General features: G+C 60.7%; 4 protein-coding genes and 1 long non-coding RNA gene across 6 annotated transcripts in view; 3 read left to right on the forward strand and 2 right to left on the reverse strand.

Moving 5' to 3' along the window:
- Positions 1-12,316, forward strand: part of NPRL2 (NPR2 like, GATOR1 complex subunit) — a 35,159-nt gene extending 22,843 nt beyond the window's left edge. The window contains exons 1-13 of one of the 2 annotated variants that reach the window (XM_068201635.1): positions 774-778; positions 7,897-7,973; positions 8,141-8,232; positions 8,676-8,844; positions 9,089-9,197; positions 9,481-9,617; positions 9,894-9,991; positions 10,076-10,112; positions 10,251-10,344; positions 10,419-10,536; positions 10,730-10,872; positions 11,165-11,556; positions 12,102-12,316. In XM_068201635.1, the coding sequence (XP_068057736.1) occupies positions 7,902-7,973; positions 8,141-8,232; positions 8,676-8,844; positions 9,089-9,197; positions 9,481-9,617; positions 9,894-9,991; positions 10,076-10,112; positions 10,251-10,344; positions 10,419-10,536; positions 10,730-10,872; positions 11,165-11,232 (1,137 nt within the window). In that variant the 5' untranslated portion in view covers positions 774-778; positions 7,897-7,901 and the 3' untranslated portion in view covers positions 11,233-11,556; positions 12,102-12,316. Of the gene's footprint in view, positions 1-773; positions 779-7,896; positions 7,974-8,140; positions 8,233-8,675; positions 8,845-9,088; positions 9,198-9,480; positions 9,618-9,893; positions 9,992-10,075; positions 10,113-10,250; positions 10,345-10,418; positions 10,537-10,729; positions 10,873-11,164; positions 11,557-12,101 lie in introns of those variants that run through there. The other variant, XM_068201634.1, reaches the window with a different exon arrangement.
- Positions 2,413-5,359, forward strand: TMEM115 (transmembrane protein 115). Its single transcript, XM_068201632.1, has 2 exons — positions 2,413-3,458; positions 4,171-5,359. The coding sequence occupies exons 1-2, from the start codon at positions 2,605-2,607 to the stop codon at positions 4,373-4,375; spliced, it is 1,059 nt and encodes a 352-aa protein (XP_068057733.1). The 5' UTR covers positions 2,413-2,604; the 3' UTR covers positions 4,376-5,359.
- Positions 5,537-7,820, reverse strand: CYB561D2 (cytochrome b561 family member D2). The gene is made up of 3 exons (XM_068201636.1): positions 7,529-7,820; positions 7,400-7,437; positions 5,537-6,942 (listed from the first exon to the last, which is right to left on the reverse strand). Exons 1-3 carry the CDS (start codon positions 7,653-7,655, stop codon positions 6,439-6,441), a joined length of 669 nt encoding a protein of 222 aa, XP_068057737.1. The 5' UTR covers positions 7,656-7,820; the 3' UTR covers positions 5,537-6,438.
- ZMYND10 (zinc finger MYND-type containing 10) lies at positions 11,424-21,704 on the forward strand. Its single transcript, XM_068201633.1, has 12 exons — positions 11,424-11,556; positions 12,102-12,210; positions 12,752-12,868; positions 13,934-13,987; positions 14,082-14,234; positions 16,224-16,312; positions 16,602-16,702; positions 17,980-18,152; positions 18,443-18,568; positions 20,335-20,456; positions 20,654-20,779; positions 21,421-21,704. Exons 1-12 carry the CDS (start codon positions 11,462-11,464, stop codon positions 21,503-21,505), a joined length of 1,350 nt encoding a protein of 449 aa, XP_068057734.1. The 5' UTR covers positions 11,424-11,461; the 3' UTR covers positions 21,506-21,704.
- On the reverse strand, positions 18,424-19,329 carry LOC137480540 (uncharacterized). Its single transcript, XR_011002954.1, has 2 exons — positions 18,998-19,329; positions 18,424-18,730 (listed from the first exon to the last, which is right to left on the reverse strand). It is a non-coding gene; the product is annotated as an uncharacterized lncRNA (long non-coding RNA).
- Positions 21,705-22,287: the final 583 nt, after the last annotated feature.

A 22,287-nucleotide genomic window follows, 5' to 3' on the forward strand; every position in this document is an offset into this window, starting at 1 on the left:
CTTTCTACATCGAGTTTCCAACATTTTCACCTGGAGACCGGCGGGGTTTACTGTCAGCAACGAGGACACATGGGAAAACAAACAAACAAAAAGGAAAAAAAAATGGGGGGGGGGGAAGAAAAAAAGAAAGAAAGAAAGAAAGGACTTGACTGTGCGGGTCAGTATCATTTGTTCTGGCGGTACCGGCCCCTGGGCGTGTGGGGCAGCTGCAGCATCCCTGCGGGCTCATCCCTGCGGGCTCATCCCTGCGGGCTGGGGCTGCGAGCGGGCAGGGACAGGGACAGGGACAGGGACAGGGGCGGGGGGCAGTGGCCTTTGCCTGCGCCGGGGCACGATGGAGCCCCGGCCCCTGCGCTGGGCTCAGCCGTCCTTGGGCACAGATACTGGGGTGAAAAGGAGTGGAGGGGAAAAAAAGTATTTTGTTTCTTTTCCGTTCTGCAGATCACTGTGAATCCTGCCCGCTCAGCCCTGCCCCCCACCTCCAGCCCTGCCCGGGCCCCCTTGCCCTGCCAAAGACTCCGCACTGGCCGGGGACGCTGCTCGTCCCCTGGGGGACATGCCCTGTGTCCCCGAGTGGGTCACGCCACACGCCCCACCGCGGGATGTGCCGCACGTCCTCGAGTGCCGAGAGGAGCGGGAGGTGCCACATGTCCCCAGCAGGGCCGTGCCAGGCGCCCATGCCCGTCCCGCGGGCACCGGGTGCTGCTGGCTGGGACACGGCGCGGGGGGCTGGCCCCGCAGCGGTGCCCCGGGGGACCGGGGCTCCCGCCGGGCCGCTCACTGGGGACCTTGTGCCCCCAGTCAATCCAGCGGGTGCCAAGGAGGGGGACGGCGCGGCTGCTCTGCCCTGGCACCCCACAGACCCAGCCAGGAGAGGTGCCGCGGGGCTGGAGGGGCCCAGAGCCGGGTGACAGCTGCGACACCCGGGCTGCCACACGGACCCCCCGCGGCTCCCGGCGGTGCCGGGGGTCCCTGGGCAGCCCTGGGGACCCTCACCCCCCCCGGCGCACCCCGCTCAGAGCCACCCCATCAACCGGGTCCAGGGGAGCCCCCTCGGCATGGCCACCCCGGGGGAGCTGGGGAGGGCGCCAGGCGCTAATTAGTGCTGGGGTTAATTAATGGTCATTCTGCTTGTAGCTTTTTCAGTGTGTGTTTGGTTACTGTCTCTGGGATCCGTGTTTGAACAGATGGCTCTGTGTTACCGGGAGTGTGTGTACTTCTGTAGTCTAGTTAGGTGCTCTGCCAGAAAACCACCACTATACATACCTATAAATATATACATATATAGTCTATTTTAAGTTAAAAACCAATGAGACGAACGGGCGGCGTGGCCCCGGGCCCCCCGTCCCGCCGGGGTCACCTCCTGCCTTGTCCCCACCCAAAAGCTTCTCTCTGCTCATTCAAAGACATTGGGTTTTTAATTGATTTCCTTTAATTTATTTTTAATTTCTTTGGGTTTCCTTTTTTTTTTTTTTTGTACAGAAGAGTTGGAAAACTAAAAAAAAAAAAAAAACACAACAAAAAGACAATTTGTAAGATATTGTGCGTGTGACTCCTTGTAAAATATTTTCAAATGGTTTATTACAGAGACTCAGTTATTAAATAATGTTCATATTTTCACTTCACAGGCGGTGGCTGCGTCATTGCCCGGGGCCGTGGGCACGGCTGGGGGGGCACAGCACGTGGGAGGGGGCACAGCATATCGGGGGGCTCCTGCCAGGTGGGACACTGCCCTGCCACGGCTGCAGCGCGGGGGGACAGGGACACGGCACAGGCAGGGACACGGCACAGGCACGGACACGGCACAGGCACGGACACCGCAGAGCCCGCCCGCGGCACCGGCGGGGCTGGGGCACGGCAGGGGCTCTGCCGCCAGCTTCCTGTGTCCTCGCAGGACTGTGTCCCTCCTCCCACGCCCCACTCCAAGCCCGTGTCTCCACGTCCTCCTGTTGCAGGGGGTCAATGTCCCTAGTGCCCTCCGTGTCCAGCCCACCCGTGTCCATATCCGCATTTCCCGGGGTTTGTGCCCCCTATGTACGCACCCCCATGGCTGTGTCCTTCATGCCTCATAACCGTGCTCTGCCACCCGTGACCCCCTGTGTCCGTGTCCCCCGCCATGTCCGTGTCGCTCGTTTGTCCCGTGTCCTCCCCTTGGGAGGAGAGACATGTCCCTGTCTCTCCTCCCCGTCCGTGTGTCCCGTCCGTGTGTCCCGTCCGTGTGTCCCGTCCGTGTGTCCCGTCCGTGTGTCCCGTCCGTGTGTCCCGTCCGTGTGTCCCGTCCGTGTGTCCCGTGTCGCTCCGCGTTGCCTACGTGGCCGGACTACAAGTCCCGACGTACCCCGCGGCGCTCTGGCCCCGCCCCCGGGGCAGCCCCGCCCCGGCGCCCCCCGTTCTGCGCATGCGCAGCGGCCCTGTTTGTCCGCGCCCGGCCTGGCCCAGCAGAGGGTTCGAGCGCGGCCTGGCCCGAGGCGGCGGCGGCGGAGGGAGAGACCGGGGCCGGGGCCGGGGCCGGCCGGGGGCTGCGCGGGGCCCGGCGCGGGGCGGCGGGCGGGTGGGGCCGGGCAGCCCCCGCGGGGCCGCCCCGTCCCGCCCGCGGGGCCGAAGATGCGGCGGTACCTGCCGGTGGCCCGGCAGCACTTCCTGGCGGCGCTGGCCGGCACCAGCGTGGTGGTGAAGTCGCTGAGCGCCGCCGTGGTGCTGCTGTACCTGCTCTCCTTCGGGCTGGACACGGCCTACGGGCTGGGGGTGACGCCCGGCTACCTCCTGCCCCCCAACTTCTGGGTGTGGACGCTGCTGACGCACGGGCTGGTGGAGGAGCGCGCCTGGGGGCTGGCGGCCAGCCTGGCCACGCTGGGGACGGCCGGGCGGCTGCTGGAGCCCCTCTGGGGCGCGCTGGAGCTCCTTGTCTTCTTCGCCGTGGTGAACATCTCCGTGGGGCTCCTGGCGGCCCTCGCCTACTTCCTCACCTATGTGGCCTCCTTCCACCTCCACTATCTGTTCGCCGTCCGCATCCACGGCGGCCTGGGCTTCCTCGGGGGGGTCTTGGTGGCCCTCAAGCAGACGATGGGGGACAGCACCGTACTGAAGGTGCCTCAGGTCAGAATGAAGGCTGTCCCCATGCTCCTGCTCCTTCTCCTGGCTCTGCTGCGGCTCGCTGCCCTCGTCGAGAGCAATGTACTGGCCTCGTACGGCTTCGGGCTCCTCTCCAGCTGGGTCTATCTCCGCTTCTACCAGCGGCACAGTAGAGGCCGCGGAGACATGAGTGACCACTTCGCCTTCGCCACTTTCTTCCCCGAGATCCTGCAGCCCGTGGTGGGGCTGGTGGCCAACCTGGTGCACAGCGTGCTGGTGAAGGTGCGCTTGTGCCGCAAGACCGTCAAGCGCTACGACGTGGGTGCCCCGTCCTCCATCACCATCAGCCTGCCGGGGACGGACCCCCAGGACGCCGAGAGGAGAAGGTACCCCCTGCTCTGCCCTGCCCAGAGGGATCGTGTTTGGGGACGGCAAGGGATGGTTTAAAGTCCAGCCAAGGAGGTGGGGGGAGATTTAGGTGCAGGGGCTCAGGAGGAGCCTTCTCCATGTGGTCTACCACAGAGGTGATGAGGAGCATTTCAGGGAGCTGGTGGGACATTATCCTGCTCTTCCAGATGTGGAGCAGCAATGGGAAGGCAGGGGAGATCCTGGGAAAGGGGCAGACAAGGTTAGGGGTCCCTACAGAAGAAAGGGGTACAACCTGGGGGGGTGGCAGCCCATGCTCGTGGCAGCCTTCCACCAGTTCACCCTGGCCCAGGGGAGGGCAGTGAGTCAGCCCCACACCCCAGCCCTCCAGCACGGCCAGCACTGGCCTTCCTCACTTCTGGCAGGAGGGTTTGGACAGGGTGCCGGCACTCCCTTTTCCCTGCCCTGCTTTATGCCTTTATTCCCCATTCCCGGAGCTGCCCTCGTGCTGACAGCCTCCGATTGCACCACGTAGCATGAAAACTCCATGTGAGTAGTCTGGGAGCTGGAGTGGATTTCTGTGGAAGCAGTCCCAGGCTCTCCAGGTCTTCCCCAGCACTACTGAAGCCACCCTTTCCTGGTGGGAAGAAGCCAGGGACTGATTTGCACAGTGCCCCATGGGGCAGAGCCGTTGACCCGGAGTTAACCTGCGCACGTGCCCTTGTCCCGCAGGCAGCTGGCCCTGAAGGCTTTGAACGAGCGGCTGAAGCGAGTGGAGGACCAGTCAGCCTGGCCCAGCATGGAGGATGATGAGGAGGAGGTGGCAGCAGCAGCGAAGGCCGACAGCCCACTGCTGCCCGACCCCGGCACGGCCGGGAAGAGCCCTGGCCAGGAGTCCAACCTCATCAGCTTCCAGGACGCCCCGGCCCAGCTGTGACCGGCCCCCTTCCCACCCTGTCTCCGTTAGAGAGCTGCTAATCCCCGTCGTGCCCCCCACGGCCGGGAGCAGGGACTCCTCCCGCGGCACAGGCAGGGGATACCTCATTGCAACGCTTTGCTGCTGTTTGCGGCCAGCACCAGGCACCCGGGACAGTGACACTGCCACCACCGTGAGGACAGGAATTCCTGGCGCCACTCCCTCAGACGGGGCAGGCCGTGGAGTCGGTGCAGGCAGCAGGAGCTGTTCTGGGAGAGGGACACTGGGCTGATCCCTGCCCCAAGCTGCTGTGCTGGCCCTCGAGGGATCAAAGTCAGCTTCTCCTCTGTGCCAGGGCTTGGCCAGAGCACTCAACACTTTCTCCTTTGTGAAGGTAGTTGTGTCCCTAACTGAGGCAATGGGAAGGCTGGTGGGTTTTTCTTCCAAATGTCTTTCCCGTGGGGAGTGTCCCCCTGCCCCAGCAGGAGCTCGCCAGGACTGGTGAAAAGTTTGTTGGGTAGGAGGGGACAGGACACTGAGCAGGAAGAGGCCACCCAGCCCTTCATGGTGGTGCTTCAGCACTGCCAGCTCTAGGCTTTGCATGGTGGGGATTCTCTCCTCCTTCCTCTCCTGCCCCCTCCCACTGCAAGGAGCTGCTGCCCTTGGCTGCTCCCCGGCTAATCCATTTGCCAGATTACACTAGAAGCTGGAATTAATTTTACAGTGGGACTCTAGCTGCTTCCTCTGGCAGCAGGTTTTCTTTCCTGCAGGTAGAATATGGGCTCCCCCTTTCTTTTCCCTCCCTCTTTGCTAATGGAGTTTTTTTTCCTGGATGGAGAGGATGCTCCCTGCGACAGCCTCCACAGCTCCTGATCTGGTGGGCAATTCCCAGCCTGGGATGTGGATCAGCAGTGTCATGATTATTTTTTTAAAGGACCACACAAGAAGGTTTTGTCAAATGGGAAGAACACAGACATTTGGGTATCAATAAAGAGTTCTTTGAAAGCGCTGGCTCCTGCAGCAGAGCATGGGCAGGGTGGAGGACCGGGCCCAGAGCAGCCCCTGGGGGCTTTTGTCAGGAGGCTGGGGAGGGGGTTTCTTCCCAGGTGCTCACAAGCAGAGATGTCTGCCTGCATCCCAAAAGTCATACCACCCAAGAAGTAAAGAGGGCTTGTTGCACTCTAGCTGCCTGAAATTTTTATTGAATAAAAGCTCTGGATACAGAGGAATTTTTCAGCCTGGGAGCCGCTCCCAGCTCTCCAGCCCTGCCGGGAGCAGGATGCGTGCTGGAAGGAAGGCTGTTGTGCCAGCATGGAGGTTTCTTCCTGCCTTCCCAAGGGCTCATCGCCCAGGTCTGTGCCTCCCCCTGTGCTCACGCTGTTCCCTATGACTTGCTGGCTGCAGGTTCACAGCCCGGCTCAGTAATTTGCTCTGTAAACTGACCCCACCCCACCAGGCCGAGCCCAGCCCACGGAGGAGGGGTTTGTGCGTGGCAGTGGGTGTGCAGACCCAGGGCCTTGGGGCAGAGCTGTGTGCTCTGATCCCAGGGACTGCCCATGCCATGGGGACACAAGTGCTGCTGTACCATTGCTCGGGTGCCACCACCCTGCCCCAGCCCTGCCAGGGCTGAAGCCACAACCGTGCCCTGTGCTTTCCTGTCAAGCTGCTCCTGGGGCAGGAGAGGCAGCATGGTGCCTGCTGCAGCCTCCCGGGAGAGAAGGGACTCCCTGCCCTCCTCACCAGGATGGCTCCTGTCCTGCCCGCTCCAAAGCAGTGTGGGAAGGGAAAAGGAGCAGGAATCCTGAGTGAGCTCTCCATTTCCCAGCACTGAGCACCGAGCTGCCACAGGGACTGGCAGCTTCACCTGTGCCAGGTAACATCCCCACCGAGGCAGGGGTGAGGTGTCACACACATCTGGAGCGCCTGCTCCCCAGGGACAAGACACTACAGACAATCCAGGACTAACGAAAGACAAGTAGGTAGAAACCAAGTTCCAAGGAGACCCTGTGCAAGCAGGGGGGCTGCCAGCTCTCTCCAAGGAGAGACCCAGCTCGCTCTGGGAAGTTCAGGTCAGCACCAAGCCCTCAGTGCTGGCTCCGCTTGCGGTACAGGTACGCATTGCTCACCTGGTTCATGATAACCAGGCTGGTGACGAGGGGACACAGCATGGCGAGGTACCACGAGGCACCGGTCACCGTGGTGGTGAACCAGAGGGAGCACATGCCCAACATCAGGCTGGCACAGCCCAGCAGGTAGCCCACCAGCCCTGAGGTTGCGTGGTACAGCTTCAACTTAGCCAGCGTCCAGTTCTTCATCAGCTTGGGGTAGAGTAGGAGCACGCCCCCGGCGCACTGCCCACCAGTGTACAGCACAGCCAGCAGCCCCGTCAGCCCGTGCCAGGTGACAAAGTGGCCCTTGCCGTTCAGGTGCTTGTTGTAGGTAATGATTCCCAGCCCCAGGAGCGCGCAGAGCAGGGCGAGCAGCTGCAGGGCCCAGTGCGCCCGCACTCGGACTTTGCGGGAGAAGGAGCGCAGCACCGAGGTCTCCGGGGAGAAGATGAGCAGCGCTTCCGTCATCAGGAACGAGAACTGGGGGGCAGAGAGCAGCGGCATTGGCACCGGCCAAACGCCCCTGCGCCGCGGCTCCCGGGGTCGGCACCCACGGCCCAGGGCTCAGCCTCCACCACCCGGGGGCTCCCGGGGTCGGCACCCACGGCCCAGGGCTCAGCCTCCACCACCCGGGGGCTCCCGGGGCTCGCACCCACCGCCCGGGGCTCGGCCTCCACCACCCGGGGGCTCCCGGGGTCGGCACCCACCGCCCGGGGCTCAGCCTCCACCACCCGGGGGCTCCCGGGGCTCGCACCCACCGCCCGGGGCTCGGCCTCCATCACCCGGGGGCTCCCGGGGTCGGCACCCACCACCCCGGGGCTCGGCCTCCATCACCCGGGGGCTCCTGGGGCTCGGCACCCACCACCCCGGGACTCCGCCGGCACGGCCCCCGCCTGCCCCACGGCAGCGGGGCGGTGACCGAGGCAGCGGCACTTACCGCGAGGGCCATGAGCAGCGGGTGCCAGGAGAAGAGACCTGGAAGGGAAGCGCAGGGTGAGGTGAGGTGAGGTGAGCTGAGACATCCGGCCCCCCCCGCGCCCCGGGCCCCGGCCCCACCGGCACTCACTGGATCCGGGCCGCGCCAGCACGGCCACGGCGGCGGGGAATCCCAGCGCCACGAGGTGCGCGGCGGCGCCGGAGGCCACGCGCAGCGAGCGGTACAGGCGGGACTCGGTCTCTGCCGTCAGGGCCATGTTGGCCGGGCGGGCGGAACCGCCGCTGCCGACATGGCCGGGCCGGGGCGCGGGCTCCGATTGGCTGAGGCGGGCTGTCCGTCAGCACTAAGGCCCGCCCCGCCGCGCTGCGCCGCCGCTGAGTGGCGGGAAGTGCTGTCGCTCAATGTGAGGGCCCGCCCCGCCGCGCGGCCCTGTGACTGCCCGGAGCGGCGCTACGGAGGCCGGCGGGGCTGGGGCCGGCGTTCGGCCGCTCCGCGTCCCGCCATGGGTGGCCGCATCGAGTGCGTGTTCTTCAGCGAGTTCCACCCCACGCTGGGGCCCAAAATCACCTACCAGGTGCGGGGCGAGCGGCCCGAGGCCCGCAGCGCCTGCCCGCGGCGGGGTGGCTGGGACTGGGCCGTGGCGGCGCCCACGGAGGGGAAGGGGGCGCAGGGGCTGGGGCGGTGGGTGCTCCCCGGAGCGGGACGGGCTCGGCTGGAACGGAGCTTCCTGTGCCGCCGCAGGTCCCCGAGGACTTCATCTCCCGGGAGCTGTTTGACACCATCCAGGTGTACGTCATCACGAAGCCCGAGCTGCAGAACAAGCTGATCACCGTGTGAGTGCGGGCAGAGCCCCGTGCCTGCCCCGCTGTCCCGCGGGGCTCGGCGCTGTGACAGTGCCAGCGCGCTGGGCTCCCGGCCCCGTGGCCTGCAGGGTCACTGCGCTGCCCCCCGGGACCCGGGCAGAGGGTGGGTGGTCACATTTAGGGGTGGCTGGTGCTGCATCTGCTGCTCCGCCAGCCTTAGATCCAGGAAGGTCAGAGCAGGCAGGAGAGCTGTGCTGCTTTCGAAAGGACGCTGTTTCCTTTTCTGAGGGCTGACTCTTTCCTCCCCCCTCCGCCTTCAGACTGTGATTTGCACTCTTAGCATGTAGGGCTGAGGCATCATTTTTCCTGCAATAAAAAGAAGCCCCTACCCGCAGAGCCGACTGGGAGCCATCCTCGCGGGGGACTCGAGGCTCCCTGAGGGCGTAGGTGCAGGCCACAGGTGTCTCCCACAGGACGGCCATGGAGAAGAAGCTGATCGGCTGCCCCGTGTGCATCGAGCACAAGAAGTACAGCCGGAATGCTCTGCTCTTCAACCTGGGCTTTGTGTGCGACGCCAGAGCCAAGGCCTGCGCGCTGGAGCCCATCGTGAAGAAGCTGGCTGGCTACCTCACCACCCTCGAGGTGAGGCCTGGGCACGGCCAGGCTGCCTCCCGATCCACCCCACAGAGCGTGGGCACCTCAGCAGCGTCCTGGAGCATGTTGGGGGCCACTGGGCATTGCTGGGACAGGGGCTGGTTTTACAGCGAGGAGGGGATTGTGCTGGTTTCCTACAGATCACTTCAGTTTTAAAGGAAAACAGGATCTGGGCTCCTGTAGCCAGTAATCCTGTGGGGGAGCAGCTGACTTGACTTTCTGCTCTCTTCAGCTGGAAAGTGGATTCATCTCGAACGAGGAGAGTAAACAGAAGCTGGTTCCCATCATGACCATCCTGCTGGAGGAGCTGAATGCCAAAGGGAAGTGCACCCTGCCCATAGGTATGGCGACAACAGGGTGATGCTGAGAGACAGCTGGGCCATTCCCTGCCCTGGTCAGCTGTGTCTGTGCTGCTCCCAGCACTTCCCTGCCTGTCTGTGCTTGGAGCTGGAGGAGTCTGAGCCAGCCTTGCCCTACCTGGCTCCAAGGGACGGCTGGGATGGGGTTATGGGCTGCAGACACCTTGTTCTGTGTGACATTGTGGTGTCCTGGCATTGATGGTTGCAAGCTCCTGAGGGAACACTGTTTTGCACAGAGATTGAGCCTTCCCCTTTTCCCGGGCAGATGAGTCGAACACCATCCACCTGAAGGTGATTGAGCAGCGCCCAGACCCCCCCATCGTGCAGGAGTACGATGTCCCTGTCTTCACCCAGGACAAGGATGACTTCTTCAACTCCCAGTGGGATCTCACCACGCAGCAGGTCCGTGTGCTTGACACTTTGAAGGGGATCTGTTTCCAGACCATTGGGGGAGTTGGGCTGTCCTGGAGATCCCCACGTTTATGAGCAGGGTTTGGTGCTGCCCTTGGCTTTGTTCTTGGGCCTGTGAGCAAATAATTCACCAGCACGAGGCTACAGTGCACGTGGGGACGGAGCCTGCCCATCCCAGGTGCTCCCAGATGCAGGGGAGCTGCTTGGGCTACAGGGTGATGCCTCTCTGCTCTCTGCCCTTTTAACTCCTGCCTCCTCCCCTCCCAGATCCTGCCCTACATCGATGGCTTTCGGCACGTCCAGAAGATTTCGGCGGAAGCCGACGTGGAGCTGAACTTGGTGCGCATCGCTGTGCAGAACCTGCTGTGAGTGCCTGGAGGGGCTGCACAGCCCGAGGAGGGGTGGGTGCTGCCAGAGAGCACCTCTCACCTTTTCCTGTCCGTCTGCAGGTACTACGGGGTTGTCACACTCGTCTCCATACTCCAGGTGGGTCGGGCCACGGAGTGTGGGGCTGTGAGCAGGATTTGGGCAGTGGCTGGGGAGGGTGAGCAGCAGGGTTGGAGTGGGCCAGGCCTGTCTTTCAGAGCTGCAGCTGAGCAGAGCTGGTTTTCCATCACCCTCTAGTACTCCAATGTCTACTGCACCACACCGAAGGTCCAGGACCTGGTGGATGACAAGTGCCTTCAGGAAGAGTGTCTGTCCTATGTCACCAAACAAGGTACAGTGACTCTGCCTGGAGATGCTGGCCCAGGCAGGGGGACAGGGCAGCTGAACGGTGACTTGTCCTTGCAGGGCACAAGCGAGCCAGCCTCAGGGATGTCTTCCAGCTGTACTGCGGACTGAGCCCTGGCACCACCGTGCGAGACCTCATCTCCCGCTACACCCTGCAGCTCCAGAGGGTGGATGAGAGGTCAGAGCCCTCCTGATCGGTCCCTGAGGGCAGTGGTGACACTGGGGATGGCAGAGAGAGTGAGCAGGAAGTACTCAACCCTGTGTCTGTAGGGTAGGAGATGTGAGGCACGTGGAACAGAAGGGAACATGGGAAGCTGGGGCATTTGGCACCTCAGCATTGTGGTCCCAGTCTCTTTCCTGCTCCCCCCCAGGAGGCTTATCCAGTTTGGTTTGATGAAGGGCCTTATCCGGCGGCTCCAGAAATACCCTGTCAAGGTGGCCCGGGACGAGCGGAGCCACCCAGCCCGGCTGTACACGGGCTGCCACAGCTATGACGAGATCTGCTGCAAGACCGGTACGGATCCCCAGCACCCACGGGATCCTCTGCTCCATGTGGGCCCCAGGGCTGGCGGGAGACACGGGAATGTCTGCCTGCCCCCAGCTGTGCACTGGTCCTGGGTTCTTGCCCCTTTGGGAGCCTTCAGACTGCAGGACTGTGGGCCAGGCTCTTCTCCAAGCCAGGCTGCCAAGCCCATGTTGCCAGGGGCAGGGCTTAGGGACTCCACCCAGCCCTCTGACACCGCTGCCGTGCACCCCACTGACACCCCACTGACACCCCACTGACACCCCACTGTCTTACTCCCCAGGCATGAGTTACAAGGAGCTGGATGAGCGCCTGGAGAACGACCCCAACATCATCGTGTGCTGGAAGTGACGCAGCGACAGCCCTCGCTAGAGCTGTGTCCCTCCACGCGTCCCGTGTGTGTCCCGCCTGGTCCCCGCCACGTGTCCCCGGAGCGCCCCGCTGGCTGCGGCCACTCCTCCGCGCCGCCAGGGGGCGCCAGAGGCCGGCCCGCGCCGCTGCGGCAGCCGGCCCGCGGCCACTCCTCCGCGCCGCCAGGGGCCGGGAGCGGTGGCGCCGTTGCCACAGCGACGCGGACGCCATGGCCGCCGTGCCCGGCCCGCTGCCGCCCGCCGAGGCCGAGGCGCTGGTGCGAGCCCTGCAGGGCTCCGAGCTGCGGGACGTCGGCGGGCAGGGGTGCGGGGACACGGCAGTGGGGTGTCTGTGGGGTGAAAACATGAAAGAGGGACTTTAAATTTGGGGGGGTCACCATTGGGGCTGTGGGAGGACAGGAGGGAGCCCAGTTTTGGGGCCTTCCCAGGGGTCACAGTGGGGGTAAGGAGGATTTCCCAGAAGGTTTTGGGTAGAGAGGAGGAGTCCTGGTTTTGAGGTGACCCCAGAGGGTTAGGATTGGGTGGGGTGAGAGAAGGGGCTGCCGTTCTGGAGTGTTCCTGGAGGGACTGGAGGAGATTGGAGGGCCCAGGGTGAGGAAGGGTCCCAGATCTGAGGGCCTGTGAGGATAGGGGTGATGGAGAGGCTCCCCCTGGTTCTGCGGTGTCCCCTGTGAGGGTGCTGCTGGGGCAGCCAGGAGGGCAGGGCAGTCCCAGTGGAGCTGCAGCCCCAGGCTCGGAGCACAGTGTGGGGTTGGGGGCTGCAGGAGCAGGTTTCCCTGCACGAGGGACCCTCGCCAAGCCGGTCACCAGAGGTCTGTGGCACTGATGGCCTGGCTGGCTGCCCCACAGATGGCTTCGGCAGCACGAGTATGTGGAGAAGCTCAACATGCACGGCATCCTGAGCGCTTCGGCGGGCCAGGAGCAGCTCCTCACCGAGCTGCTGGTCACCTATGCCAAGGTGAGCCTCCCTGGGTGCAGGAGTGATCCCCCTGCTGGGCCTTCAGCCTCCAGCTGGGCTTGTCCTGTGGGCAGTGTGCAGTTTTGGAATAAAATGCTGAAGAATCTATTGCGTCTCTGGAAAAGACGTTTGACTGGTGGTGTGCCAGTTTTGGCAGTTTTGTTTTTTAAAGAAATTAAATGTCAAGCTGTGGTATTTCTACTTGCTGGTGTCTGGTTTCTCTCTTGGAGGTTGTTTTGGTCTCCTTGATGCACTGGTCCCTCCAGTTGCAGATCTCTGCCCTGTGCCTGAGGGGTCCCAGTCCCAGGCTGTGAGGTTGCCTGGACCTGCCCAGCTCCTTGGGGTCACCTTCCCCCTCTGCAGCCCCAGGAGCTCTGCCCTGTTGTGAGAAGCTGCTCACTTCTGAGCTGGCAGAATGCAGTGTGCCCCAAGGCCACCCTCCTCCCTGGACGACTCCAGTGTGGCTGACCATTAGCAACAAACTGGCTCCCCTGCAGCACTGGTCTGAAAGGCTTCACTTCCCCATCCCTTCCCTGTCTAGATTCCTGTTCTCATTGGGGAGCTGATCTCTGTGGAGATCTGGAAGCACAAGATCTTTCCCGTGCTGTGCCGGCTGGAGGACTTCAAGCCGAGAAGCACCTTCCCCATCTACGTGGTGGTGAGTAGAGGGGGTGGTGGGAATGAGCCTGCAAATGGGTCAGGCACAGCTGTGCTTGAAAACAAATGTCCCCCTGAAGGTCTCAGAGCTGAGGGTTTGCATCTCACCAGGCTGAGGTGGGCAGTGGGACACAGTGGGAAGTGCCTGTTTTCCCAAAACCCGTACAAGCCCATGCCCTTGCCCCCAGGAGGGACAGGGACTCACTCACAGGGAAGCTTGACTTCGTGAAGAGCTGTTCCCTCTCTAATCCCACACAGGGGCTTGCAGGAGCTGATGGGTGGAGCAAAAGCCATTCCTGGAGGCAGCTGTGCTCCTGGCTGTGGCTCCCAGTGCTGCTCCTGCTCCCAGGCAGTGATACCCCTGGGGTGTTTTCCCCTCTCTGAGCACTGTTTTCCTCTAGCCAGGGGCTCTCCAGTGTTATGTGCCTCTGGGCTAACAAAAATGTAGTTTTTTCTTACTGAGCTCCTGGGACCAGTTGTCCCTTGGGCCATTCTTGGCAAGGGAATGATCTCCAGATCTGGGCTTCCTTGCAGAGGGATGTAGCCCTTGACCTAAGGGAAATCTGCCTGAGTTTTGGAAGGTTTAACCCATTTTCAGTACAGATAAACACCTTGCAGGGGCAAGGTGGTGTCTTCCCCAAGCAGCCGATTGCCTCAGTCAGGTATCCCATAGTTCCCAGGCTCGGACAAGGCTGTCTGCTCCAGTCCCAGGGAGAAGCACAGCCATGCAGAGCACTGTCCCAGCTCTGTTCTAGTGCCACAGCCTGCAGCTTGCCCGAGGGCAGTGGTTGTCCTGCCCCTGCAGCACAGACAGAGCCCCAAAGAGCCCTGTCTGCTGGGAAGAGTGGCTCTCCATTGGCATGTTGGAGTGTCACAGGCATGTCAGCATAAATATTAACATGAACTGCATGAACTGGAGTTGTTTTGAAGGTTGCATCACTTGTATTTTTCTCTTTGGCCACAACTACATAAGCAGCTTCTCAGAAAAGCACTTTTCCCTGTGCCAGTGCCCATGTCCCCAGTGCTGCTCCGCTGTTACCTAAGTCTTGCCATTCTTCTTCCACAGCTGCACCATGAAGCCTCCATCATCAACCTCCTGGAGACAGTGTTCTTTCACAAGGTGAGAGACAGGATCAGCTTTCCTCAAGTGGAAAGCCCCTGGGGGTGGAAGTCTGTGGGAACTGACCCTGTGTGGAACCCTTGTTGCTGTGAAGGAGATCTGTGAGTCAGCGGAGGACAGCATTCTGGATTTGATTGATTATTGCCACCGCAAGCTGACCCTGCTGGTAGCTCGGAGCACCAAGGCACAAGCAGTGACCTCAGCAGAGCTTCGTGCGGAGTCTCTGGCCAGCCCCTCATCCATGCAGGTGAGGAGAAAGCCCTGTAGTTCCCTGGGGACATGTGTGGTGAGCAATGTGGGCAGCCTGCGGAGGCACAGGCCTTTTCATGGGTTGCAGCCCTGGCACCTCCTGCCCACCTCAGAGGGTGTCTGGTGCCTCTGTGTGCCCGTGGCTGCATCCACCCCCCTCCACTCTGCAGCCTGGCTTCTGCCCTGTCTGGTGCTAGTGCCAGCCTGAGGCTTCCTGCAGGACTTGCTCAGAGCTCTGGGGTGGGACACGCTGGAGAGCTGATGGGCAAAATATTCAGTAGAGGGGTTTGGCCATTTGCTGTTGCTCTTGGAAGCTGTGTGGACATCTCTCCCTGAAGTCTGGGAAGCCACCCTGGCTCAGGCTGCCAGTATAGCCAGCCAGGGTCAACCATGAGAGAGTTCTAACAATCAGGAATTGTCCTCCTGTGCTTCCCCCAGCTTCCTTTATTCTATGAGAAACCTCCTCTGAGCTGGTCCGGGCCGGCAGCGATCCCAGAGCTTTCCCAGGCTGGTATTCCCAGGCTGATACACACACACCTTCCCAGAGCAGGAGCTGTCTTTGCCTCTGGTGCTTCTCAGCACCTGGAACTGCACATCAGGAGGAGTATCTGGAAGAGCAGGGTTAAAGGGAGAGCCTGAGCCTTCCCTTGCCTCCATCCTTTGGCTTGTTGCCCAAGCACATACTTCTCTTTCAGAAAAGGGAAGGAAGTGGAGGGATCTGGAGCACAATGGGGATGTTTTCCAGGAAATGTTTTCCCAGCTGGGGAGGGGAAGGGGGTGTCTCTGTTACTGCTTTGACATGAACATAAAAACCCCAGACCTTTTCTAGCCAATAGGGTTCTCAAAAGTTCTCATCTTCCAAAGAGCCTGGTTTCCTCTGATTCATTCCAGCCTCTCCTGACCCTGTGTACAATAACCCCTGTGAAAAAGCTGTTCCTGCCATCTCCTGTGTTGTGGAGCCTGCTGTCCTTTGGAACTGTGTATGGTGGTAACCCCTGTTCTGTTGTCTCCTCGAAGCACAGGCAAAAGATAGTCCCTGTCTCAAGGCAGCAGAGATGAGGTCTGGATACAAGGAGGAGCTGTAGGACAAACATCACTAGGGCAGTTTGGAGAGGGAGGAGGCAGGGAAGAGCCCACAAGACTCTCTTAGTGGGGCACCAGTACAGGGAGCACAGAGCTGCTTACCACAGAAATCTGGACGGCAACTGTTGCAGTGGCTCTGTGGAGAAATACAAGAAGCTGAGGTCAGAGCTCTGCACACCAAGTGTGAGCTGCATCTGGGACTGGAGAGAAGATGTGCCTGAGCCAGGGAGAAGGATTTGGCACCTCTCAGAATGGCCCTCCCCTGGTCTCGAAAGAGGCTGAGCCAGAGGGTGCTCAGGCTGATGGGGGATGGGTGGGGTGTCCATGCTGTCTGGGAAGGGAAGGAGCCTGGGTGGCTGGAGAGCATGGCACAGCTGTGGGCTGGGATAACCACAGGCAGATATTCTAGCTGGCTGTTCCCAAGCTGGAGGGAAGAGGCAGATCCAGGAGGGGTGGACACAGGACTGCAGCTGCACCAGGGCCAAGTTTCTCCCTCCTCTTCCTCCTCCTCTGGTTCCTCTGCTGATCATGCAGTTCCCCCCTCCTTCAACCCTCACAGGTCTCCACAGGGCCATGGGCCACAAGATGGTCCCAGAAAGGGAGAGAGGCAAAATATGGGACCAGCCTCTTTCAGGGGGCGTTCTTGTGCAGGAGCACTGCAGCCAGTAGCCATCCACAACCTGTTAGGGACAGGGACATGAGGGAAGAGCAACTGCGGCCTGCAAGCACTTATGTGGCTGCGCTGGCAAACAGGCAGTGCAGGCACAGTTGAGACAAGAAACTGTTTTTCAGGGCTCTGTTTTCCTACCCAGACTGCGGTTACCGCTGCAGTCAACAGCCTGCCTCTCTGTAGCTCCTGGGAAATGGGGCCTGAAATCCCAAGGCTGATGTTGTCCCTCCACAGGAGCTGCAGAAGCAGGCAGAGGTGATGGAGTTTGAGATTTCCCTGAAGGCCCTGTCCGTGCTGCGGTTCATCACTGACCAGGTGGACAGGTAGGTGCCCAGGAGCAGCAGAGGATGTGCCCGGCTCTCCGGATGGGATTCCTGTGGGGTCACAGCAGGTGCCTGGACCCCTTTCAGCAGCTGGCTGTGTCCACAGTGACAGTGGCACTGTGCTCTGGGAAGCAAACGCAGCAGCAGTCCACCCTGCTCCATGGTACTCCTGGGAACTCAGATCATTGTTTCTTTCCTGCCTCTCCCAGTTGCCTCAGGGAGCATTTGTAGATACAAATTCTGGCATTAATCTGCGAGTGCCGTTTCTCCCTTTCTGTCATATCTGCAGTCTGCCCCTGAGTGCCCTGACACGGATGCTGAAGACCCACAACCTGCCCTGCCTCCTTGTCGAGCTGGTGGAACATTGCCCCTGGAGCTGCTGGGAAGCAGGTATGGATCGTGCCCCGTGGTCTCTGGGACACCGTGTTGCCGTGCTGGGATGTACGTCCACTGAGGGATCTGCTGTAGGAGCCCTTGCAGAGCTGTTCCACTCTGCCCTCCCCTCCAGCTCCTCAGTGCTCCCTGCCTGAAGCTGTTCAGCTCGAGAGCAGCTGCAGCACAGCTGGGTTGGGACCCAGCAGTGCTCCCAAAAGCTGATCCTCACACAGGGCTGGGTCTCTTCTGAGTGACCACAGCCAGCACTGGAGTGCAGCACCTCGGCCAGCCCCACTTGCTCCTCTGAGGAGGCTTCTGAACACAGAAAGACCAGAGTGCCTATCCCAGCTTCTCTGCACCTTTTGGGGCAGGACTCGCTGGAGCCATACGTGGTCTCTCCCAGGCAGCAAACGTTGCCCTGATTCTGCTGCTGGTCCCTGAGCTTCACTCTTGCCAAAGGCCCCTGATCAGGCTGTGCCCATTGGCCATCGTCCCCCACCTCTGCAGCCAGGCACGCTCCCCCCAGCCTCCCACTGCCTTCCCTGTGGTGGGGCTCAGCCTGGGGCGTGGGAGCCCGCGCTGCCCCAGCCCTGCACGGGGGTCACAGCGGGGGCAGGGCAGGAAGAGCTCGGGGAAGCACGTGGCTGTGCCTGCCGAGAGCAGCCCAGCTGGATGCGGGAGCTTTCCTCCTTCCTCCAGCCACCAAACACATCCCTTCTCCCTGCCTGTGCGCTCGGGGTGTGAGAGGGAGCTTTGATCCAGGGCCCTGAGGGAGGGACTGGAAAGAGAGGAGCACAAAGGCATTTCCAGGCTGTGCAGATGCAGGGTCACATCCTGCTCCATCCCCTAGAGCCACACAGTAGCTGTTGGAGCTTGTTTTGTCATATCTGTTATAGTCATGCTGCTTCTGGCTCTGCCTGGCAGAGGAAACTCGAGAAGAGTGGCCATGCTGGTACCCCAAAATGGGTCTCTCCATCCACTCTGTTGTTGCAGCATGGGCTGCCCTGCTGCCCAACAGTGCTCTACAGTCCTGGCCAAGTACAGAGGGAGATGTCTCAGGGATCTTTTGTTCCTGCCACAGCAATATTGGTTTAATGCATGTCTTTTCTGCTTTTCATGTTCTCTAATATTTCACCTCAGTACCAAGTAGGCTGCTGTGTGGAGCAAAGGGTGGGGAAACAGGTAGGCAGAAGCAGAGGGTGAAGCGAGGCAGTGAGCACAGGCCAGCATCCCCCTTCTGAGCTGTCTGCCTCCAGACAGCACTGTGTCTCCCTGGCTCTTCTGTCCCTCAGGCAAGCTCAAGAAGTTTGAGAATGGCACATGGCACGTGGTGCCCCCTGAGGACCAGGTGAAGATGACCAAACTAGATGGGCAGGTGTGGCTTGCCCTCCTCAACCTCCTGCTCAGTCCCGAGTGCCAGCGCAAATACCGCTTTGATGGCTTCAACAAGAGCCAGCTCCTCAAGGTAGGACCCTGCAGCACAAAGGCCCTGGGCCCTTGCCAGCACTGGGCACCTCCAGATATCTGCCCCATCCTCATTGTGGGTTCCAAGGAGCCAGTGGTGGGAGAACAGCAGGTCTGTCACTGTAGCAGCAGCAGCAAAGCTTGTGTTTGTGAGTGCACCTCATGAGGCCCCCATTGGTCTCTCTGCCACTGCCCCTCAAATCCCTGCTCTTGCCCTGCTGCATGCCCAGCTCCGACTCCCTTGTCCTGACTCCTCTCAGTTCACTTTTCTCCCCCCCTCCATGGCCACAGCTCCGTGCATTCCTGACAGACGTCCTCATTGACCAGCTGCCCAACCTGGTGGAGATGCAGAGATTTCTGAGTTACCTCGCAGTGACAGAGCCTGCTCCCCCCAAAAAGGATCTCATCCTGGAGCAGGTATCCTGTGGCTTTTTCTTCACCTCTACAGCTGCTCTGGCTTCAGCCTGATGGCTCCCTAGCCTTTTTTTTCTTCCACCAAGCTCAGCTCTGGAGTGATGATGCCCTGGAAAAACAGCCAAGTACCCATTTCAGTTACACCCTTATTGCCAGCAAAGCTGCCTGTAGCTGACATGAGAGCCTTGTCCTGCCCTGCAGTGGCCAAGCAATCACATAAAAGCATAAAAGCTGAGTTATAAACAGCTCTTCAGGTCCCACTGAGCCCCTGGGATGGCAGCTGCATGGGGCACATAGGCACTGGCTTGTTTTGACAATTAACTCTTCATTTGGCATTTATCATCGTTTTCCTGTTGAATTCTGGACTCCCCAGGCAAGTCCCCTTTTACAGCCCTGGTCTGAGGCTGCTTGGCACACTGTGTACAGAGGGACATCATGAGCTGGTGATAGAGTCTGGAGTTAAACTGGTCCCAGCTGGTGTCTGGGCCTTGGGAGTTAGGCCATGAAAGTCTTTAAACAGCCAAGAGGTTCTTGGGGGTTTTAATCCATGCAGTGGTAATCTCTGGAGAAAAGTGTTTTTATGTGTTTCTACTGCCTTCTTATGAACTGAGGCGAGAAACTGAGTGTGGGGACAGATCTGCAAAGAGGCTGCTGAGAAGAACTGGGAGCACAGAGGCTCTTCCCCCCTGCCAGAGGCTCCCACACCACTTCCTGGAGAAGATGGGTCTGTTGGACAGTGGCCATCTGGGCTGTCCCCAGTGGGAGCATGCTGTCCCCAGTGGGAGCATGCTGTCCCCATCACAGCTGGCTGTATGGCCTGGGAGGAGGGTGATGTGCCCTGTCAGAGGTGGCTGTGGCTGAGTTGGAGGCATGGTCCAGGCTGGGAGCAGGAGCTGGGGAAGCTGCATAATGGGAAGCTGAGCTGATGGGGCTGGGGATGGCATCAGAGCGAGGTGGACATGGATTCACGCCCTGTGCCTTGACTGCCAGCGTGTTGGTGGCGCAGTGACAAGCAGCTGCCATGCTGGGGACCTCCTCCAGCCCTCAGCCAGGCTGCTGCCCTTCTCCAGAGCTCTGCTTTTGTGCCGGTGCTGCTCCTGCCCCTGCCAAGGGCTGGGGCTGAGCTCGGGGGCAGGCACGGGGAGGCAGCGGGAAGCGCAGACATGGGCTCCTTGCTCTGCCCAGAGAGTGGTGAACTCACTCCTTGTTGCTGAGCCAAGCTAAGGAACGGCCTTTTTCCATTTGGCTGCTCCCAGAGCAGCCTCCTCCCCTTCCTTGGCTATTTTTACTCTGCTGGAGAAGGCAGCGCTGTTTGAAGCTGCATGATCCCCCGAGCCTGAACTCGGCACACTGCTCTTGGCTGGGATGTTTCCTTCTGGCCGGCCAGCCCTTCCCCGGGTGTTCATCTTCAGGGAAGTGACGAGCGGAAAAATCTGCTCAGACAAACGGCTCTGGAGCACGGGGTTCACACCGCTGCCACACGCAGGGTGCTGAGGTCCCTGGGCTTTCTTCTCAGCAGCCCAGGCCTCAAGGCTGAACACTCATTCCCAACTGGACCCCAAAGGGGTCCTTGTTTCACCTCAGTGCCCACTGGAGGGAGGATCCATCCCCTCCACGTACCCAAAAGCACACCCTGACCACCTCTGTCTCTGCTGGCCCTCCTGGAGGGCCATGCTTCTTGTGCCCAGGGCTGGCTGCCTTCCCCCCAAATTACAGCACCCTTTTCAGGCTGTTAGCACCTCTTCCTCCTGCACTGCATCTCCCACCAGGTTCCTGTCATCTGGGACCATATCCTCAAGAAAAACTCGGGGAAGTGGGAGGCCATTGCCAAGCACCAGGTGAAGCACGCCTTCAGCCCCACTGAGGAGGAGCTGAAGCTGCAGGCACGCAGGTGAGGCTGGAGCAGGTTTGCAGAGTGCCCAGGGGGGCCACTATCCCCATGAGCAGAGCTGGAGCTCAGCACTGGGAGGACAGAGGAGTCTGTGGCACTGGCTGGAGATGTCCCCTCAGTGGCAGGGTGCAACAGGGGCAGCTCACTGTCAGTCAGCCATTCCCTGTAAGCAGCCTCACCCCTCTCTGCCTGCACAGGTGGGCACAAACCTACAGCCTGGACATGATGGAGGCTCTGGCCCCCGACAAGCCCCGCTGCAGGGTGTGTGGTGTAGAAGCAGCCAAGCGCTGCTCTCGCTGCCGGAACGAGTGGTACTGCACACGGTAAGGGAGCCCTGCCACCCCTTGGGGCCCCTGCAGCCCCCCTGCAGCCCCCCTGCAGCTCCTCAGTGCTCCCCAGAGCGCCACAGGTGTCACTGGAGAATGCCGTGGGAGGGCCAAGGAAAGCCAGGGGTCCCACCACTGCTCAGCACCTCTAGCTCTCTGCTGGCCACGTACCTCTCTGAATTTTGTGGGGAGGCTGATCTACTGGGCTGCTGGTGGAGGAGGTGCTGGTGAAGGTTGTGTTGCAGCTGCGAGGTGCTGAGCTGCCTCTGCCCACAGCGACAGCAGTGACAGGCTGGGTTTTCCGGGGTGACACTGTCTTCCTCCTTCCCACCTTGGTGGGGCACGAGTACAAAAGCACCCATGACCCTTTGGGTGCAGGTGACAGGCTGGGATGTGGCAGCTGGGACGGTGGCAGTAAATTAAATCTCTGGTCCTGAACCATCTGCCAAGGTCTGGTGTTAAACCTTCTTAACCCCCAGGACTGGGGCCGTATCCACCCCCGTCTTGGTCTAATGCTGGGCTGTATCAGCTCTCTCCCAGCTCCCAGAGGGGTGCAGTGCTGGAGTTTGTCCTTGCTGCTTTGCCCCTGTGGATGGATGTGACTCCAGTGCCCCTGAGAGCAGCTTCCCCCTCTGCAGGGCATGCCAGGTGCAGCACTGGCAGAAGCACAAGCCTGCCTGCAACCTGATGGCTGAGGTGCCAAGGAGTGTGGATGATCTGTAAGAAAAGTGGTGTCTGGCAACTGGCCCATAGCTCAGAGAGGCAGAGGTTCCCCAGGTGTACAGCCCAGAGGTGGAAAGAAGCTGGCAAAGGTCCCTTCTGCCTGCTCCCAGCTTTAGGCAGCACTAGCCAGGGTCAGCTTCTCGTCTTCCACCACCTCACCATGCTGCCTTCTCCAATAAACCTCCTTGTGCATCCCACAGTTGCTTGGCTTCTGCTTTTTCTCTCCTAGCTGAAGGTAACAAACTGCTTCATCCCCTCCCTTCCACAAAGCGAGAGGTGTGTATCCATTTTCTCTGCAACAACAGGAATCCCAGAGAACCCGAAAAAGCCTGTGAGGTTGTGGTTACCTTACTGCAGCTGGGGAGGGAAGGGAGTGAGAAGGCCTCTGTGCCGCCTCACCATTGTTAGAGCAGCGTGGGGAGCAGAGGATGTGGTTTGCACGAGCATCTTACTGTGAGAAAGAGTTTCTTGGGTATTTGTCATCTCCCACCTTGCAGGGACCATTCACCCCATTTCCTCTCCCTTGATGTGATGCTAGCACCAAAGGCTTGGCCCCCTGCCCACCAGCATTACCAGTAAACAGGCTTTACTGGTGGGGTTGCTTTGGGGTGCATCCCCACCTCTCACTGGTCAGCAGCTGCTGCCAAAGGGCTGGAGCCTTGGTCTGAGCACAGCTGGGAAAGGTTGGCCATGTCCTTTTTCTGATGGGGTGCTGGAGAATCCCTGACACATAAAAATAAGCTTTGCACCAAGACTGCTGCTGCAGGAGCCACGGCAGCAGG

This window comes from Anomalospiza imberbis, chromosome 11 (assembly GCF_031753505.1).
Source record: "Anomalospiza imberbis isolate Cuckoo-Finch-1a 21T00152 chromosome 11, ASM3175350v1, whole genome shotgun sequence".
Taxonomy (NCBI): Eukaryota; Metazoa; Chordata; class Aves; order Passeriformes; family Viduidae; genus Anomalospiza; species Anomalospiza imberbis.

What these genes read in the sequence shown, in the direction of transcription:
- ZMYND10 (XM_068201633.1), top strand. Translation starts at nt 11,462, where the DNA reads ATGGCCGCCGTGCCCGGCCCGCTGCCGCCCGCCGAGGCCGAGGCGCTG. An exon ending in TGCTGGTCACCTATGCCAAG is followed by an intron (nt 12,211 to 12,751) that starts GTGAGCCTCCCT and finishes TTCCCTGTCTAG; the next exon opens with ATTCCTGTTCTCATTGGGGA. An exon ending in ATCACTGACCAGGTGGACAG is followed by an intron (nt 16,313 to 16,601) that starts GTAGGTGCCCAG and finishes TCATATCTGCAG; the next exon opens with TCTGCCCCTGAGTGCCCTGA.
- TMEM115 (XM_068201632.1), top strand. Translation starts at nt 2,605, where the DNA reads ATGCGGCGGTACCTGCCGGTGGCCCGGCAGCACTTCCTGGCGGCGCTG. An exon ending in CAGGACGCCGAGAGGAGAAG is followed by an intron (nt 3,459 to 4,170) that starts GTACCCCCTGCT and finishes CTTGTCCCGCAG; the next exon opens with GCAGCTGGCCCTGAAGGCTT.
- CYB561D2 (XM_068201636.1), bottom strand. Translation starts at nt 7,655, where the DNA reads ATGGCCCTGACGGCAGAGACCGAGTCCCGCCTGTACCGCTCGCTGCGC. An exon ending in GCTGGCGCGGCCCGGATCCA is followed by an intron (nt 7,438 to 7,528) that starts GTGAGTGCCGGT and finishes CTTCCCTTCCAG; the next exon opens with GTCTCTTCTCCTGGCACCCG. An exon ending in CGCTGCTCATGGCCCTCGCG is followed by an intron (nt 6,943 to 7,399) that starts GTAAGTGCCGCT and finishes TCTGCCCCCCAG; the next exon opens with TTCTCGTTCCTGATGACGGA.